This window comes from Grus americana, chromosome 6 (assembly GCF_028858705.1).
Source record: "Grus americana isolate bGruAme1 chromosome 6, bGruAme1.mat, whole genome shotgun sequence".
Classification (NCBI taxonomy): Eukaryota; Metazoa; Chordata; class Aves; order Gruiformes; family Gruidae; genus Grus; species Grus americana.
In genome coordinates, this window is record NC_072857.1 from 20,778,035 (window position 1) to 20,797,801 (window position 19,767).

The 19,767-nt window shown below is 35.3% G+C and overlaps 1 protein-coding gene across 9 annotated transcripts in view; it reads right to left on the bottom strand.

Moving 5' to 3' along the window:
- Positions 1–19,767, bottom strand: part of LOC129208141 (sodium channel protein type 2 subunit alpha-like) — a 75,799-nt gene that overhangs the window by 53,774 nt on the left and 2,258 nt on the right. For 2 of the 9 annotated variants that reach the window (XM_054830387.1, XM_054830388.1), the window contains 7 exons: positions 14,189–14,437; positions 13,346–13,599; positions 7,570–7,886; positions 3,850–3,970; positions 2,861–2,948; positions 1,225–1,353; positions 433–524 (listed from right to left, as the gene is read on the bottom strand). In XM_054830387.1, the coding sequence (XP_054686362.1) occupies positions 433–524; positions 1,225–1,353; positions 2,861–2,948; positions 3,850–3,970; positions 7,570–7,836 (697 nt within the window). In that variant the 5' untranslated portion in view covers positions 7,837–7,886; positions 13,346–13,599; positions 14,189–14,437. Of the gene's footprint in view, positions 1–432; positions 525–620; positions 713–1,224; positions 1,354–2,860; positions 2,949–3,849; positions 3,971–7,569; positions 7,887–13,345; positions 13,600–14,188; positions 14,460–19,767 lie in introns of all 9 variants that reach the window. The other 7 variants (XM_054830389.1, XM_054830384.1, XM_054830386.1 and 4 more) reach the window with 7 other exon arrangements.

Sequence of the window (19,767 nt, forward strand, 5' to 3'; positions counted from 1 at the left end):
AATATTTATCTCCTTTTTGGTAGCTTTTTTGTTGTTACTTGGTTGTCATTAAGACTAATGTCAATTTTACATGCTAAAATGAAGGAAAAAATTCAAAATCAAGAAAGCCATGGCGCTAAAGCTTTTTTAATGTAAAAGAGACAACTTGTTGCAATAAAATGCAGAAAAACAAAGCAAAATAACCCATAGGCCTCATATTTTATATTTCATGCAAGAATCTGTTAAACTCAAAGGCTGATTTTGCAAAATAAAACAAGCTAATGCTGAAAAGGCAAAGAATCATAATCCAGGGTTATGATCCATGCCTTTTTTTTTCCTTTTTTTTTTCTTTTTTGGCAACACAAGCAGCGAACAGCAAGACTTATGCTCAAAAGAAGTGAATTCGACTTCAGTGGAATGAAAGTCAGCCTCGGTGTTTAACCTCGCTCTCACCTGGAATGACTGATATTGTTTTCAAAGCTCGGAGAACTCTGAATGTTCTCAACGCTGAGACATTGCCCAGGTCCACAAACTCTGTCACATATCTGTAATAGGGGAGTTCACACACAAACACAATGACAGCACACAAATAACAATCGGAGTTACGAGGGGCCTAACACCTTACACCAACTACTTCTTACCTGGGATTACAGAAATAGTTTTCAAAGCTCTCAATACTCTGAAAGTTCGAAGAGCTGAAACATTGCCTAGGTTTACAAATTCTGTTACATACCTGTAGGATTAAATCACAGTTATTCAGAATTGAGGCAGAGCTTATACTAATTATGTGGGTCTTCAAAACCTCTGTGGCAATATTAGCAATCATACTTCAAAATTTACCTGTCTCTTCAGTACACCTCGCTTCTATCATTACTTATTTTCATTGATTTTGCTTAAATTTCATTGAAGTGAAACTCACTGATTTGTATTTGGACAGCTAATTAAACTAATTAGCTTGTAATAGGACAGTGACATGAAGTCAAAAGGATGGCTTCCATTGTGGTGAGCAGAAAAATGTAGGACATGAAATTAGTGTCCCTCAGCAGTAATTACATTAGCAGCTGACACTCCACGGTGACTCCTGCCATCTTTTACTTTGATTTATGAGTGAATAAAATGTGTGATACGGTGTCTAAACTTCAAAGGTTGCAGAAATTAAATACTTTTAAATCAATATATTTGTTATAATAATATTTGCCACTAATTTCATGCCCTAAAAGCTTAAAAAGTTCTTGAACCACTTACGCCATTAAAATGACACTGAAGTCAAGCCAGTTCCACGGGTCTCGCAGAAAAGTAAAACCTTCTAAGCAGAAGCCCCTTGCAAGAATTTTGATAAGTGATTCAAAGGTATAAATTCCAGTGAAAGTGTACCTGAAAAGCGTCAGAGCAGGAATAACGCATTTTTGCATACTTATGCCTATAGACAGTGCTATTCTTTATCAAAGGTGACTTACAAGAAAAGTATTTAGAAGTGAAAGGAGGAAATCATTAACTTAACTTGTCCCAAACACTTAAGAATGTAATTGTTTTTCAGTAGATTAAATTCGAACCTGACACATATATACTATTCATTTTCTAAAAGATTGATTTAATCTCAGGTTTTGTGCTTGCAAATAATTTCAGACTCTGGTATGTATAGATACATTTCAGACTTTGATATTTATATGTACATTCTCTGGCACTCCCAGGGCTGCCTCTTTGCTTGCATTCACAAATCAGGTAGATGTCTAAGTGTTACAAAAAATGAAGAATTTTTTTAATGTCGAAATCAGAGAGTTTTGTGAAAATCAGTTCTGCATAATTACACTCATGCCTATAATGCAGGTTTATTTCATAAATAGTCATCAAATATAAGAAAGCATGCCCAGACTCTTATTCTTGAAGGTGTGGAGCACAATTACCAATTTACCTGGTGTGGGAACAACCATTCATTTAAAAACATAGAATTGTCAGTTATAACCAGTCTAATGCAGGGACTTCCTGAGACCCACGTGGGTCTGTGCGGACCTCCAGAATAAAGGAAATCTACCTACAGACCCTACTGCTCCCCTTTCAGACTCTCAGCAATCCTAACAAGCCATAGTCACTGTTGAGCGTACTGGGAACAGGTGAATACTAGTGCGGTTTCTAAATACAGCATTCAGAGTAAGATTCCTTAATGCAGTGAAATAAATAGATAGAAATCAATAATGGCTATTGGAGAACAGGAGGGAACCATAAGTGGTTAGAACCAGGTTGTTCATGAGTAGTATTATTTCAAACAAAAACATAATATTTCAAAGAAAAATGCATATCTGTATTTTGTTAGAGAACAAACATGCATGTGTAACCATGATCAAGAGAACCAGAGATACTTTGAGGTTTCCTTACTTCTGTCAGCTCTTTGTTACTCTTTCATAGGTAGGCCCTTTCCTCAGCAGTTTGAGTTTCTTGATGTTTGGGTGTTGTGTGTGCTTGCTGTGGCTGGCACTTGTGTGTTCACATCACTGAGCCATGATGAATGTCCCGCTGTGCTGAGATCGTGGATACTCAAGCGATATATGGCTGGCCTCACCAATGGCACGCGACAATTTTACATGCACGTTTGAGGTTCTGGAGCTCCTTTTCCAATTTACAGCTCAGAACACAAGAGCTCATGTTTGTACTTCATAGAAGTTCAGATATTCCTCAGACATAATTTTAAAGAACAAGGCATTACTCTTAAACCATTTGAATTATTCGGGAGGAAACCAGAAAGATATTGATGATCTCGTGGAATCTGATTCTTCATGGCTCTGGAAAAGCCCGTTCTGGCATGCAACTTTCCATAAATGCTTTTTGTTTGGAGTCACACAAAAACAAAGATGTGAAAATAAAGAAGTGAAAATGTTTAACTTACTCTACATTCTTTGTCCAGTCTGGAGGGTTACTCATGGTCATAAATACACAGTTGGTCAAAATAGTGCACATGATAAGCATGCTGAATAATGTAGATTATAGTCAAGGCATGTAAATCAAGAAAGTATGACAGTTTTATAACACTGAAATATTATTAAAAATACTAAGTTTATAAAAATATGTACAAATAACATGACATTATAAATAAAATCTGAAAATAAAGCTTTCCACATAATTTTATCTATTTTAAATGGTATGCCATCTGGCATGCTATGGTGCACTTACTGTAAAACAATGCATTACTTTTATAATTATGGCAGGTTTAGAATTTAAATGAAACTTAAACACACATTTAAGCGTCTAAAAATATGAAATGAGTACCCAAACATAGTTACTCATTGAAGCCAGGGGGATCAATCTAAAGGATCTTTAGACAGAGTTGGTTGTTTACGCCCAAGTTGTTGTTTGGATATGATTGAAATATATTTGAAAATATTCTCCTTTATTCTGGCCTGGATCTTTTATGGGACACCTACCGCAGCGCTGAAAATACAATGTTGGAAAAGTATGCCTGAAAAAGCAGCTCTTTCCTCATGCTCTTTTGTCCTTGCTAAGTGAGTCTAGTTCATGAATAGTACTATTGGTCTTGGTAAAAGTGTGACCTTAGATATGTTCGAGTGCAATGGTTTGTTACTAATTTGGCCTTAGCTGCAGGGCTTAGTATGGGATCAGGTCTCCTTTTGTATATAAAGCCTGATATTTAAACTCTGACAGCTTTAGGTAGTTCATAGAGAATTCTCTCAGTAAGAATGAAGATCATACTGCAATTCATATGTGACATTGCTGCTTCTTAAGGGTGATCAGCATATGTTTACTTAGCGTAGTACACTTGTCTATCCATATAACTTGTATATCTGTATGAAAAGTATTATTTCAGTAATTAAATAGTTTCAAATGGCAACCCTTAAATCAACATTAAGAAAAAAGGATATGAATGTACCAAAATCTTGATAGCAATTTTTCTGATGGGATTAAAAGGAGTTAAAATGTACAAGGCAGATGTGGCACTGAATCGGAAAATTGCCTTTCCCTTATTCAATACTATGAAAGTCTGCAAAAAAGAAATACAAAATTAAAATACAGTGTTGACTACATAAATGTCTTTACCTCTTCCTAAAGGATTCCATGCTCCTCTGGGGAGGTTCAAGTTCCATTCTACTGTCTACCTGTTGTAGGAAAATAACTGATTTCTATGAATACAGTGAATTAAGCCTTCCACAGCCAATTCTCCAATTTGCTAAATTTCCCAGCATGTGGACTGAATTCTGATATTATTAAAATTGGTGGGAATTAGCAGCACCAATGTCAGTTCATCAATAATAGCAAAATGCGGCATTTCATCACTAAAATATTTTCAATTTTATTTCTAACAAAGTCTTTGATTAAAGTCAGAGTTTCAAATTAATCAAATATATTCCACCTTGTGAACAAACACAAACAAAACCAAAACATCAAAAGGGCAATTCTAAATGCCAGTTTGTATTTGGAACAAATACTTGACAGAATTATATACACATATGTATGGTGACAAGGACAAACACCTGTCACTAAACAATTAACCATAATTTTAAAGTAATTTTGCTTTTATCTTAGATTTTTAAATACTGCCAATATCAATTATAATTTTTTTTCTAAAAATGTATCTGTGAAAAAATAAAAGGGATTAATAAATTGCCAGCTGACATCATTCTGAGCAGTCAATTGTATGCCAGAATTTGGCATCCTATAACAACAAATCTTTTCTTCAGAAAAATACTGTTTTCATTTTTAATAGTATGTTCTTATTTTCCCTATATGTGAGCACCAAATTTAGGTAGTTACTATCTTTTAAAATTTGACCTGATAAACCTCATGTTCACTTTCATTCTATTGGCGGTCATCTCCTAAGTGTTTTCATTTTTATTCCAAATGTATTTGTGTGTGAGGTTTACTTGCATCTTTGATGCGGTTTGAAATTTCTGCAGGACATGACTGTTCTTCATTCCTTTTGCTCTTTGTCGATGGTAATGGCTCTGCTTTGTGTTACCATAATAGAGTCTTTGTTATGCTCTCAGCAGAGATATATAGTATCACTGTTCTCCATGTTGATTTCCATTCTCTGTAAAAACTTGGCTGTGATCAGAAAAATGCTGCCCTCTCTATGGCCTTTACTGCCTGTCTGGTCTGCTGTCTCTGGGAGAGAAGGCAAACCTCTCCACAGTGAGAAAGAAATCGGGTAAAGGAGTGTTGCTGGTGCCTCCTGTTCACAGAATAACATCAAGCATGGCGCTGAGGATGACAGCGAATGGGCTCACACTCATTGGCATTTCTCTCTGCCCTACAGTCCTTCACCCAGCTGGAAATGGTAGAAAGATGTTGCCTGTCCCAAGATCACTGCTGCAGCAGAGCCTAAAGACAGACTACATACAATTCATGTATAATTTTCTCTGCATTGACAAGTCAATAAATAAGAGTAGTTTATGCTATAAGCTGGAGGAGGAATGATTAATTCTAGTTCATCATTTAAGATGTCCATTTGTTTTCTGTTGAGCACATTAGGCTGGTACGTAACATAAATACAGATGTCACCTGTGACAAAAGATTCTGCAGTTTACTAATGACGCTCATAGACTAACAAGTCCATCAGTAATCTGAGTTTTTACACTTTTGTTCTAAAAAATCTGACTACTTTTTCTAATCATTGGAGGTTAGAAAGTATAATTCAGTACTTCTTGGGTTTTATGATACTTCATTTGTAGAAGACTCGTTTAGAAAACTTCATTCCTGAACTTATTTATGCAACTTTATTCCTGATTTTTTTTGTAGCTAGTTAAGAAAAGGTTTTAGTGCACTCGATTATATTGTAAGTAAGAATCTACATGGAACCGTTGATATAACCGAAACCATATAAATGAAAATAACCCTTGGCAACATTCCTTCTCTGAGCTTTCATTTCTTTAAGTTTCCTTAATAATGTTAATATTTGTATTATATACAGCACAGTTTATTTAACTTTGGCAACTGTTAGGTTATGCAATTACCTATGGATTCTGCTTTATTTTCCATTCCTATTACTGAAACCATAATTTTAAAAACAGTTTTGCGGACCAAAGGCAAACACAAATTTAGCCACAAAACTGAGAGTACTATTGGCATAATTTTTTCCTAACAAAGTATGTTTCTTTACAGTTTAAAATATTTTATGTCTTAATTTTTTTATAGTTGCTCAACGTCAAATTTCTTATCTCGATGGCAGCCTGGAACACTTCAAGCCATCATCAGAGCAACTGTGTCCATTTCCTTCTCTGTTTCAGAGAGGCGGCAAAAGATAATCCCAAGCACTTGTCTATAAAACACCTTCTGCATTTTTGAATTTAGAGTTATTATCCACAGCTTCATCTTCCTTCACTCTCCTTACCTACAACACTTAGCAGGTCTATCAGGAACTGAAAGAACATCTTGATGCTGCTAAAGGAGCGTGCAGAAATAAGCAGATAGAGAGTACAGAAGAGAACCTGCTCTTATTTTCAGCTGTACTTTTTACTAATCCGTTCGGGAGGTATTTTTAACTATTCTCAGGCTGTACTGTTTCAGATCCTGGAGGAATTTAACACAGTCTACAACTAATCCCAGCTACAGAGATATGCTTGTTTGTTCCTTGTCTTTCTCTTGTCGTGTAATGGTAGTCTGTTTCCAGATTGTATGCATCATTGCTACAAGACCAAAAACCATATACTGTACTGCAGATCCTGACTTTTAAAAAGGTTAAGGGGCAAACTTTTTACTTGAGTGGATCTGTTTGAACTAGCCTTTCTATCTCCAAATCCCTGGCTTGCAGATCACGTGAAAATGAGGACTTTGTACGACTGTGCACATCAGAAGGGGAGGTACACCTCTTTTAGGAGTTTACATTCTTCATGGAACACAACTATGCTATTAACAGTCCAGTTGTGTTATAGCCTCACACATGTAACTCAGGCACATTACTTTTCTCTCACAAGTAACTCTTTGCTGTGTATGAAAACTCTCAATTAGTCTTCAGAACAACAAAACTGTCTTTTTTCAATTCCTTCCTCAAAACCCAGCTTTTCTGCGGTGTCTGCCACAAACTTCTATTTGACAGCTGTGCAGCAGAGATCTGTCATAGCAATCCCAAGCACCGTAAGCATCAGTAGTGGAAGTTTTATACGTCCCTAGATTTACACAGAGTATCTATATGCTACATATATATATTATACATACATATATAGATATATGTTTACATATAGCTATAACAGAAACAAAGAATATGGTTACAGTCCTTTATTTCACTAATTTGGATGGATGCTACGTGGTTATCTACAACCATCTACAACCAGCAAAACCATGCTTGGAACACCTCTTTTGTCCCATCCAGTCTTAATGCTACATTGAAATCAGGAAAATTCAGTCATGTTCTCAAGTTCAGGCATGCTCAGGAAAGCTGTATCTTCCTTACACTAAGATAAATAACAAGTAAATCAACGGAAGTTGAAGGAGTCACAACACAGAAGAGCATAAATCAGTTCTGTTAAATGAAAAGATATTTCTGTATATTTAGTGGCTTGATGACTCTAACCATCACATTTTGTGATTAAACTTTTCTAGTGTAGAAAATTATATTCTATTTTGTGCAAAAGATTATTCACTCACTTTTTGATTGATATAATATGGGTCCAGGTCTTCCAAAGGTTCAGATACCATTCCTGGAGGTATGTCACCATAAATAAATGGCAGTGTCTTTCCTGCCTCCAAGTCACTGTTTGGTTTTGGACCATTTTCATCATCATCATCTGTATGTTCTTGCTTGGGCTTTTTAGCTTTTTCTTCTGCAGAACGCTTTTCAATAGCTGCGAGAGAATCTCTAGTAAAATAGCGGAAGCTTTCAGGTCCTGGTGGTACCAGCAGTGCCTGTGCCATGTTTTCATCCTGCAAATTTAATTACTTTTAGCCTCTTGCATAAGAATGACCTATAAAAGAAAATTAGATAATTTAGGAAAACTAGATTGTACCAACAGAAAAAACCCCAACATTTGCTCAGAAACCCTTTCCTAGGCCTGAAATAGAAGCAGCACATTTCAAGGCTGAGTGAAAGTTAAAAGTAACTGCTCAGAATTTATTTAGATATATAATAAATTATTTTTCAGCATTTTCCTGCTGGTCTAGAAAAAGACACTACTTCTGCCCACAAACACTGCATTGCCTATGTCCTTAGGCTCTCCCAGTCAGAGCAAAATACTGATTTTTAACAGTGTATATATATTTATTTTTTTTTAACAGTCAGCAAGTATAAATGCATATTCTGTGAGGTACTTTTGAAAATTGTAAACCTATATTGTACTAGTTAATACATTTTATCTTCCTGTATTTTTTCAAATATCAGTAATCAAACTGTACAAACATAAATAATTTCATTAAATGTACAAAAAAGGTTTTATACAATTAATGCCGTTTAAAAGACAGCAACTGAATTATAGGAGGAACAAGCATAATTCTTTCATACTGACAGTTTACTGTGCTGAAGGTTAATGTTAGATACCAAAGCAGGTTAGGTTGCATTTATTGACTCTCTGTGAGCTGTGAATCAAAACCACAGGCCTTTTAAGTAAAAGGAAACAGGATATACAATGAAGACTATGTGGGAAAGGAATGCTGATCCTGATTTTTTGCAAGGCAAGTGTCACAATATTATTTCAGACTAAAACTAGTTTGAAATCTAAGACTCTGGTTCCCTATGAATATCTTAGGTGCCAGTGCTGGATGATGTAGTCCCTGCTGCTTTTTCCTGCTCTCTGCACCAGCCTGTCCACTGTACAAGAGGTCTCTTTATGAAGCCCTGCAGTGCATCAGTTGAAAGTAATGTTCTTTTCTCTCTTCCCAGTCCTTCTGTAGCAGGACCAGTTCCTTAAACTGACACACTGTACAGCACAGTGGAGACGTCTGAATGACTGAAGGGAGGGAATGGCAAAAGGAAGGCAGATCTGGTTAAGAAGTGCCACCAAGTAAGAAATGATAGTCTTATTTGATGTCTACTTTGCAAAAGTTCGTGGCGTAGTGTAGTAATAATTTTAATTATGAAAACAAACTTTTAAGAGTGAGTTTCAGTGCCTGAAATGAGTTCTAATTGAGTTTTCTGTGCATGAGCCACATAGCCTTCCCTACGTTGCCTCAAGAATGTGCAACATCTGTATTCTGGAGTTGCCACATCTAGATGTGAGACATAATATTGTATTCATTTGCATTCATTCGGTAGTCTTTCTCTAAAAGCTTCTTGCCTGTCTGGAGCAGTTTGTAGAAGTCACACACATACACAAAGTGCTACAGCAATGATCTTATGAAATCATGGATTCCTCTTCAAATGACCCCCCAAAAATAAAACCCTGTATAAAAGTAGAGGGGGATGTTAAAAGTGCTTGAAGAATCTACAATAGAAAACTGGACAAAAGAAATGAGACTGCATATTCCTAAATCTGAATTACCGGTCCAATGACATGGTTGGCAAACCTGCTCCTGTGCCACCTCAAGTCTTTACCTCTGGAGTGGGTTCACAGCACAGCACCAGTGTGTATGGTCAGCACAAGATGGAAGCCTTTGCTGATACCTTTTTTTTATTAATGTAACTCCCAATTATCAGGATTCTAAACTCACAATTGTCTTTTATCTGAGAATTAAAAGCACACCCATTCTCTGGATACAGTCCATACTCCTTTGATTATTGCTTTTGCCCATCTGGGATTAATAAATTGAGAAGATATTTGAGGTTTCTCTTTGGTCTTTCTGAATAATTGATTCCTTTATTCCACATTTTATGGGTCTGTGATTCAAGTTGTTGACCTAGGTGCCTTTTCTATGAAAATAGTCTTAAAAGGTGCACCCTTCTAGAGTCATCAGTGGGTCTGTCTTCTCTTTATAGTTCAGTGCATTTGGTTAGGCTGCTTTTCATCCATTAACAGTTATGGTTATGAATGCTATAATAAAATACATTGTACTCACTAGAAATATATGTATTTCTATTGCTGGAAGTCCACAAAGGGGCCAGTGAATGATTGGGAAAAATAATATTAGCAGACTTGGGGTTTCACTGTATTTTTCAGTCATAAACCATGCTTTAAAAAAATTTTCTTGACAAGTTGGAAACATTACTTGAGTCCTGCCTCCACTACTGTCTAGTGCAGTTATATATTTCCTGGCTGCTGCTATTACACAAGAAGGTTTTTCCTATGCTAAATATTCCCCAAGTGTTTTCACTCAGATTACAGAGCTTAATAGAACAACACACAAATACGTATTTGATTACTGTTGCTATACATGCAGTAGTTTAATAGAACAATGAAAGAAAAGTAATTCTGTTCCCTGCACTGAGCCCTCAACGAGCACTTATCAATCCTCGAACTATGAACCACTCGTTTGTTAGTGATAGCTTCCCTCTTGTTCCTTCAGTGATTTTGAAATCACTTGTTATCCAGGAACTAAACTGCCAATACATGATACTAGGCAGAATTCAGACACAGAATTCTGTGTATCTAATAGTTTCAGAATAGCTTTCATTAAAAAACAATCTTTAAAGGAATAGTCTCAAAAACACATGTCGTCCAGGCCCTTCAGTACCTGATACCGCTCAGCAAAAAAATTTCAAGTATTTGAAATACAATTTGGGCCTAGATACAATATGTATAATGGTCTACAATTCAATAGATTTCATTAGGAAAAATAAGCTCCAATTTATCAAAGACATGTTTTTGCCAAATATATCCATTTAGTTGTATTTGAGCATTGCATTCCATAAATCCTTCTCCAGTTTTCCTTCGGTCCCTTCCTTTAAATAATAAGATTGAGCAATAAACAGTATCCATATGTTCTTAATTTTATGCATATTTCAGTTAATTATGTTATGTCCGTGGATAACTTGTTACATTTTATTTTTGAATATAATTATCTTCTCACCATTTACACAGAAGATGATGCAGAAAGTAATTGAAATATCTGTGCTAACGATGTCAAATGAATTTTTGTGTGTCTCTGAAAAAGCCAGAAGTGGATGAAGGTATCTATTTTTAGGATATCTTAAATCAGGCAAATGGTAAAAGTGAAAGTATCAGTGTAAGAACCAGGTGGATACTATGATTATTTATTAAAATCTTCAGGTTATCTAACAGGTTATTTGCATTCTGCATGAAACAGTCCACGTACACCCTTCAAAATTTTAAAGGTGGAGAAATAGTAAGAAATGAGTCATCTTAACTCCCTCTCATAGTATTTGGGAAGTTGTTTTGCAAAATTCAGGTAGTAGCTTTCTGGAAGTGAAAATAAGTTATGTTTAAGTTTCTGAGTCTATAATTCTGTGCTCTAATCAAATTCCAAACTGGGTAATGCTGCATTCAATTTATCCTAAAAAAAAAAAAAAAAGGGTAAATATTAGTTTGTTGTGAAGATGATCTAAAATGAAATATTTTTATTGAAAATTCTCATGACATTTGTGCACAGAGGCTAATTTCACCAAAAACCCCCTATTACCTTATCTGCTGAAATGCTTTGAAATATTTTTACAGTTACAGATTATTATCTTTTCATAACTGACATTTACCTTGTTTTTCCTGGCATATTTACACTATTTTTTTACTGCTTTAAAAATATTTGAATAAGAAATGGAACTCCAGAAAGAAAAAAAGAGCCCCAAAATGTCACTGCTATAATTCAAAGTGGTAAATGCAATGTAATGCATAATTAATTGAGATATCTAAAGAGATATCTGGTGAAAACTATCCATGGGTCCTATGTCAAGGAATGCATGAATGTTGGTTCCAGAAAAGTAGGTATTTTCAAGGAAAGGAGTGACTTTCTCAAAGCTGAAAACAGCCTCCAGCATTTAGTGCCTGCTCAGAACCTGCCTCTTCTTTAAACTGTAATCTACTAATTTAAACTAGGATAATTTGTGTTTACAGGTCCTGACTAATATGTAGGATTTGTTTTCCTTTTTTTCCATTCTTTCCAACATTTATCATTCATCTATTGTGTCATTTTCCTCAGACTATAATTTATCTCTAGCAATGACTATAATTTTTGTCTGGATTTGTACAGTCAGCTTCAGTAGCCTGTAGGCATTAGTGTTATGTAACTATTCGAAATAAAAATAATGAAATCACCACCAGGTATTTATTAATAAAATTAATAAATCTCAGAAGACAATAATACTTACTTGTCATAAGAATATGAAATCAACTAATAAGAGTATGTAACAGAAATAACATTTCCTTAATAAAATCTTCCTTCAAAAGGATTTAGAATGGGGTAGTGATATGGGGCTGAATATGAACTGGTAGTTGCCATTGGCTGAAACCTGACTGAAGAACAGGAAATACTAATGAATTAATACTGATGTGGTGCTTCATGGAGTTTGCATGCAATTTTATTTGATGTCCTCAGTAATGACTTGCAATAAGGTGTGAAAGCCTGTTAACTAAATCTTAAGAACCCCAACCTCAACCAAAGAAAGTACTGTAAGAGTTTGGAAATCTGGGCAGAATGTAATACATGAGGCTCAATCTGACTGCTGAAAGACTAGGCAGATGGGAAAACACTCAGATTAGATTAGAGACTAAAAAGCGATCTCAGACCTGTCTGAAAGATCCAGAAGCTGCTTCTTGGGAGGATATTTTTGGACACTGCTCGTTCTCATCAAGACATTTCTATGGACAGTCTTTCCCCCCGCTTATTTGCCTGTTTGTGCCCACTGCCTTTCCACATTCCTCTCTTTTCTTCCCTCTCTACCTCACTGCAACATTCACTTGAAAATTTTGTTCCTGTTTCTTCTCTCCTCCTGCCTAGGAGTGGAAATAGTGGATTAAGATTCTTTACATCAAGGCCAGCATATGCTGTACCTACTAAACTGGACTAATCAAAAATAGATAGGTTATGTAAAGAAATGAACCTGGATTCCTCAGATACATACCGATAAGTTGTAGAACCTCCAAAATAAATAGTTTTACCTATTTATTTCTAAAAATTGACCAAAACTTCTAGGAATTCTTCAAATGCAGGCCTACCTTATATTTTCTTTAACACCATAAGTTGCCTCTGAGAAGGTGTTAAGAAATCAAGTGTGAATACTTGAAGTATTGGAGAAAGCTGAAGAAGGTCAAATGAAAACTATATGCAATTTAAGAGGAAGAGGAAGGGTCTCTTTCTTAGCCCATCAACCTAGTTGGAATACAGTACTTAATATTTTGCAAATGCCTTCCAATGTTAAAGATCCTTACATTCTAATGGAAAATAGCTACAATACAGGTAACACAAATTTCTACAGCTAGACCTCATTAAAGATGTTAGTTTCATTTTCCCCCTGATATTTTAGTGAAGATATATAGTGCTATATCAAATGGCCATCTTATGAAGTGAAATATTTCTGGCCAAGAAAAAAAGATAGTCTTACCTTTATTTTTCTAAGAAATGCCAAATTTCAGAATTTAGCCACTGGATCTTTTGCTATCATGAAAACAAAAAGGCTGCATTTCTAGCAGAAAATACAATTGGTGAGAAAAGTTTCTCCTTGCGAGCTGAAGATTCTTCAAGACTGAAGTTTCTTCAAGATTCTCTCATTCTTTGTTCCTGTGTCCAAAGCTTCTCAAAGTTAATTGTGGTAGACAAAGATAAGTCTACATATTCGCATAGACACATTTTTTCAACCTAAAAGCAAAGAGACGTAGGAAAAGCAGGATGGAACACAAGTTAGTCCGCAAAACCTAACACAGACCAAAAGTGCATTTAAGAATATTCTTTAAGTGATACGAGTTTCAAAATTTCCATTTGTTCTTTTACCTGCATGATTTAACTAAAAGGGAAAAATGGGGCTTGTTGAGATTACTGCCTGACTAGTGCAGTCTTTAGTAGAGCCAGGATAACTGTGCCCAGGCTAACAGGAATGTTCTCATCTGTCACTTAGGGAACTGCACAGTGTATCATTACTCCCCACTGGATTCACTGTCTTTAACCAGGAATAGAAGTTAATTCAGTCTATATTTGCATGCAAATATGGATAGTTCTTCATGCTATTTATCTTAAAGAATGTTAGTATAAGTGTTTTTCTTTGTGAGACAAAATTTTTCTTCCATCTCAAGCAAGGCAATACCAGAAAAAGACAATTTCTTCTCCAGGTTCTTCAATTTAAAGATTGCATCATTACAAGGGCTGATCAAAGTTTGGCTATAGCTTCCTCAGTCTTTAAAGCTTTAATAATCTGAGTATCTGGTTCATTAAATTTAAAGAGTCTACTTACAGCGTGCAAACTTTAGTCTTCAGCCATTGAGATTGAGATGAAATGTCTTTGAGACATTTATTCTATTTTGAACTAGATATATTTCTGGCTCTTTTCATACTTTTTATATTGTTGTTACTTTGGTTTTATTCCTAGAGAAGAAAAGAAAAAGAAGACATCCCTCTCTTTTGGGTCTCTAGTCTTGCCAAAGCAGCCCTTAATAATACTCTTCTCCAAATGTAGTGAGAATGAGCAGTCACAGTAGAAACTCTGTAGATGAAATAAAGAAAATCTGTGCAGACACAGATTGGGTCAAAGAGAACACAGAAAGTAAGAAAACAGAAAGTGAAAGCTTTCTACTAGACCACTGCTTCTCCATTCTATAAAGATAGAAGATCCCCAAGTACTACTACATAAAATATATTTCAAAAACTAACCTAGAATTTACCTAGTACTAGTTACTATTAATCTAGAATTACATTTTCCCAAAGATGCAGTAAGTGGTACCACAATTAGGGCTTGTATTTGTTTAATAACGTAACATAAAATCATTCCAACGATTGCCTGTAACATAAATGTAACATAAAGTCGATTCTGAGAAAGCAAACTCTTTTAATATCCTGGTCATTTTGAGTAAGGCACTGATTCAGCACATCTTACTGTGGTGAGTCACTACTGGAGAGGCTCCACTGAAGACATCTGAAAGCTGTGTCTCCAGTACTACCCTCAGGGGATCATGACTCTGATACTGCCACCAATGATACTTATCCACCAATGCTTATTTTCCACTGAATGCAGATTTCCCTGGAGGTATGTAGGGGATTTCCCCATCTCTTTGCCTGTTGGGTGCATCTGGATCCTGTCCCTGAAGTAGCATTGTGGCTGAAATCTGATCTCATGGTCAGATACAGTGCAAATAAGCAAAATGTGTAAGTGTGGGCTGTTGCTTGCAGGCTTTAAAATAATATGAAAGGGATACTATAGCTTCCTAATAAAAGACTAATTGGTAATATGAAGCATTCATATGATATTTATTTTCAAGAGAGGGGGTCTAACTTCTATCCAGTTCTTAAAATATTTGCCAGTTTGCAAAATGTTGAGGAAATCATCTTTAATGTGTGTCGAGGAACTAATCTTTTTCTATTTTTCTGTGGAAACTTATGAAAATGCATTTGCCATACAAAACATTGCTTATGAACCTGAAAAGAAATAACAAACTAAACTCAGAAAATTAACTGAATCATTAAGAACTGTGCAGCTGGAACACTTGCTTTCCTAGTCTTGCTGAGCCCCAGAAACTAATCAATACAAAATATGACAGAATAAACTTTGTACAGCACAAGATTAATGGATTGTATTTAGACTTCGACAGTTGTCTAGGAAACTGAAAGGGAAAAAAATTGGAACTTCTGGCTGAGAGGCTTACACACAATTCGGGGCTGAATGTGATCATTACTACACAAGGAGGAAAATGCACAGAAAGTCAACATGAAAATAGAGTGCTTTATGCCTGTGGTTTAACACAGCCTATGAAAAATGTACATGGATTTTTTCAAGGCGTTCATTCAGGCATCATGGAAGTGCCCAATAAAACTTAACCAAGCCCTAAGTTTGGAATGTTTTCCAGATGGATTATGGAAGTAAGATTTTGATCTAGTCATTACTTGTGTGTAATAAATTGAAATGAACACAGGCTATGAGATACAAGTTCGACCACCTCTTTAAAAGGTGTCTTGAAATTTAAGTATATTAACTAAATATTGTACTAATTAGAGGCCTTTAGCTTTAAGTAATATACATTACAGAATGATAGCTAGTGTTATAGTAGCTACTAGAATTCTAGTATTCTTCCTGTTATAAAACAAACTAAAGCAACTTGATACATAGGAAATACATGGTGAGCAACTTAAACTAGTGTTAGTAAAAACCTTTCAGGAGGACTCCTTTAATACTCAGTTACAGCTTCACTTGGTAGGAAGAAATTCCTTCCTAATGCAGGTTGAATTTTTTTTTATATTGCTTTTGGTCTGAACTTCTGTCTCAGGTCAGACTTTTTCATATGAACATTTTGGTCTTAAATATCAGTGACAAGCTTTTCTTCGGACATTTCATCTGAATGAAAGTAAACATTAGAATTGCCCTCTCTATTCCTTCAGTTCAATCTGACCTTGGACTCTTGGGCCCCTTTGAGATTAACTACTTATTTCTGTCATCAAGTTTATTTCACTTAGACCTACAAACCATTACAAATAGATTGTCTTTCTTACTGTAAACCCTAGCACTTTTGCTTTCATTTGTTGTACACAAGTGTTACAGATGTTTGGGCTTTAAGTTAAAATAAAGTGAAACAATTTAAAAAATATATCAAAGCTGTTTATGATTAATGGAATTTGCTTTGCTCCTTGATAGGGTGCAAGAGTCCAAGTTAGGCATATGCCTACCCTCATAAATTAAAAGTGCTTACTCTCTTTGTGTAACATAAAAGTTATCACAAGAAACTTGGATTTTTGGACACAGCTTAGATTTAGGGAATTCTTTTCATCTAAAGAGTGCTTTTCAATGGAGAACACACTCAAATATCTGTTCAAATATGAACAATTTATCTGTGGTTAAAAATATCTTTGACTGTAAAGTTAGGTGAACTTTTATAAAATGTATAGAGCTTTTTTATTCCTATGACTTAATGTCCTAATTTTGTAGTCTACCAGCTTGATCCTTATTACTTAACCACTGCACAATCACATATCCATTCAAAAGTAAATGCTCTTAACACTAGTAACTGTAGAGAAATCTCAGTGCTCAAGGAAATCAAATTGGTATCATGTTAATTGCATCTGAGAAAAAAAAATAATCCTGTGGTTTTAGGTGGGACATTCACATTTCCAAGATTGCCACACATATATTTCAAATATGAATAAAAAGGGATTAAAATATTCTTGTATCAAAGTCTTGTACGGTTACACAGTTGTACTTTGTGACTGGCTTTTGAGAAGACAGTGAGAATTGTTGCTAAGAAACTGCATTCATTTTAACATCTGAAAACTTCTTATTTGGACATTTAAAATTAGACCAAGAACTTTGGTTTTCTGAGAATATACTTTTAACCAACATAAATTTGGAATTCCTCAGTATGTCCAAATATTAAAAGATAGTACAATAGCACATAACAAAGGGCAGACTTTTCAGGATACTTGAACCAATGTAGGCAAGAATTTGGGGCATGTGGGCCCAAATTCAGGCTACATGGGCTCACGAAAGCCCTACTCCTATCCCAGGACTACCAGACGAATGACATATTATTTATGAGAAATGATGGCAGTTGTTTTTCTCAATGAGTACAGTAGCCAGGCCTCATAGTGATATGTTGACCTGTATAAAAGGAACTATTTTTTCCTGTGAACAGTTAATTTCCTTTTATTCCTTGCTCGTTTTAATTCTTCACCTGCATTTCTGTAGCGATTTTGAATAAAAACTTGTAACTTCTTAGAAACCTATATATAATCATACATAATAATACTTTATGGTTAAGCAGAAAATGCAACAATTTGTGCTAGCCCCGAATTTCACACACACATAGAAAAGGAAGGTTCTTACTTCACATTGTTCTTAAAATAAATTATGCTAAAAAACTAGAAACATTGCTCCCCTCTCATATCAAAAAGGAGGACCTAATATTAAATAAGCAATGTCTAATTTAAGCATAAATCATCTATAAATGGAAATTGTCTACTATGTATCTCTATCCAAAGATCTTCCTGTTAAGTGGTTATACTGGAGTATAGTAAAGGGGATCACAGAGCCAGTAGTACTGAGACCCTTCCAAGGCATTTTCCATATTGGCATCTGTGATATCCTTTCAGATTTACTAGTGTCCCTCCTACCTTCATTCAGGAAATCCTGCAAAGAGATCTGAGGATGTGCCTGATGCAATGCAGGTATAGGGAGTCAGCTGTATGTGCTGTTCAGCTGATCTATACATACGTAGTAACTTTAACACATGAAACACATCAGCTTTGCTGAGCAGGTAGCTCAACAGTACAGCATTGTATGCAATCAATATACCTGGGATGTGCCAGACTCACTGCATATGGACTACACAATCAATATATCCATATTCAAAACATGATCATTTGATAAGTAGATATGACATCCAGCAAGTTGATGGATCAAGTCAGGAATCCAGAGAAGCAGCAGGAAAAACAATTCCAGGTTGAAAAAGGGACCTGTGCACATGGTAGCTCTGTGATTACACTTGTCTAAGCAAACTGCTCATTAAGAAGAGATCAATAACCATAAAGAATAAACAACTAGACAAATAATTAATCTGCTCATAAATAACCTTTTCCTTACATGTGAAACATGTTTTTACATGTGAAAGAGCCTTATAAAATCTTAATCTCTTTAATTAAATGTTAGGATTTTAGTTGCATTTTTTTTCTGCAAACCATATTCCATGATCTGTTTTAGTTGGTAGAGTAAGTGAACAGTAATTTTTTGTAGGAAGACCTTACCAAGGTTGGTGACCACTTCAAAGTTTAGCAACAACTTGCAATGAGTTTTCGGGTGGGCTGGCTGTGCTTTTTGTTTGGGGTTTTTTTGTTGGTTTTGTTATGGGTTTTTTTCATTTTGTTTTTTTTTAAATGGAAAGAAATAATTTTGGGATGGGTAAGGAACAAATGAGAGATCAGATACTTTTGTGACCTAGAATTTAACTTGCTTACTCCTGTTTAGGATTACAGTGATAGTATGCACACATTATGGTTACTCAGGAGCATATGGTGCTCCTACTCTGTATTTCTATTTTGAAGTAATACGGTTCCTGTCTGAGCTGCTCTGCTTTACCTCATCATAAGAGAAGGAAAATAAAGCAATAACACTATCACAATAATATGCTAGGGTTTCCAGTTGCCCATAAAGAAAATCTTGATGAAAGCAGATGAACTGATTGTAAGATGCCGGCTCCCATATCAAGGTCCTATGGGAAGGCAGTCAATACCAAATTTAGAGAGAGATGCCATTGGCAATGTGCTTCAGAGCTTTTAATCAGGAGTGGTAGCTGTAATGAGTAACAGCAGCTCTCCACTGAAGAGGATGCAGTTTCCTATAGATGGATATTATGGTGGTTGGCACTTGGTTTGATGGGCTCACGGAAGCCACGGCTTATAGTGTGTACCTTTGTTCTGTAAGCAGTCTGAACTAGTAAGCATCAATTTTATTATCATATTTTAAACCTTTCCTTTATTCAAGTGAAGATTAAAAAACAATATTCCCTGCAAATGGCAACAGTATATATTACTGATTAACATCTATAAGGTAAAATAATATAGAAGAGTTACACTGAGTGGCAAGTAAGCTAATTAGACTTTTGAAAGTTTTGAAATTTTCTGATAAAAACAGAGTAACTTTAACTTCCTGAAACTTATTTTCAATAGTCATTTTCGGAGTTCAACAAATAGATAATCTTAACAAATAAAGTACCAAATATCAGAAACTTGCATTTATTTTCCCTTAAGTTTAACTCAAGCAGAGTTGAAGCAATTTTTTAATTTGTCACCTTATGGCAAGAACAGCATATGGGTAAAAAGGGCCAGGATTTGCAC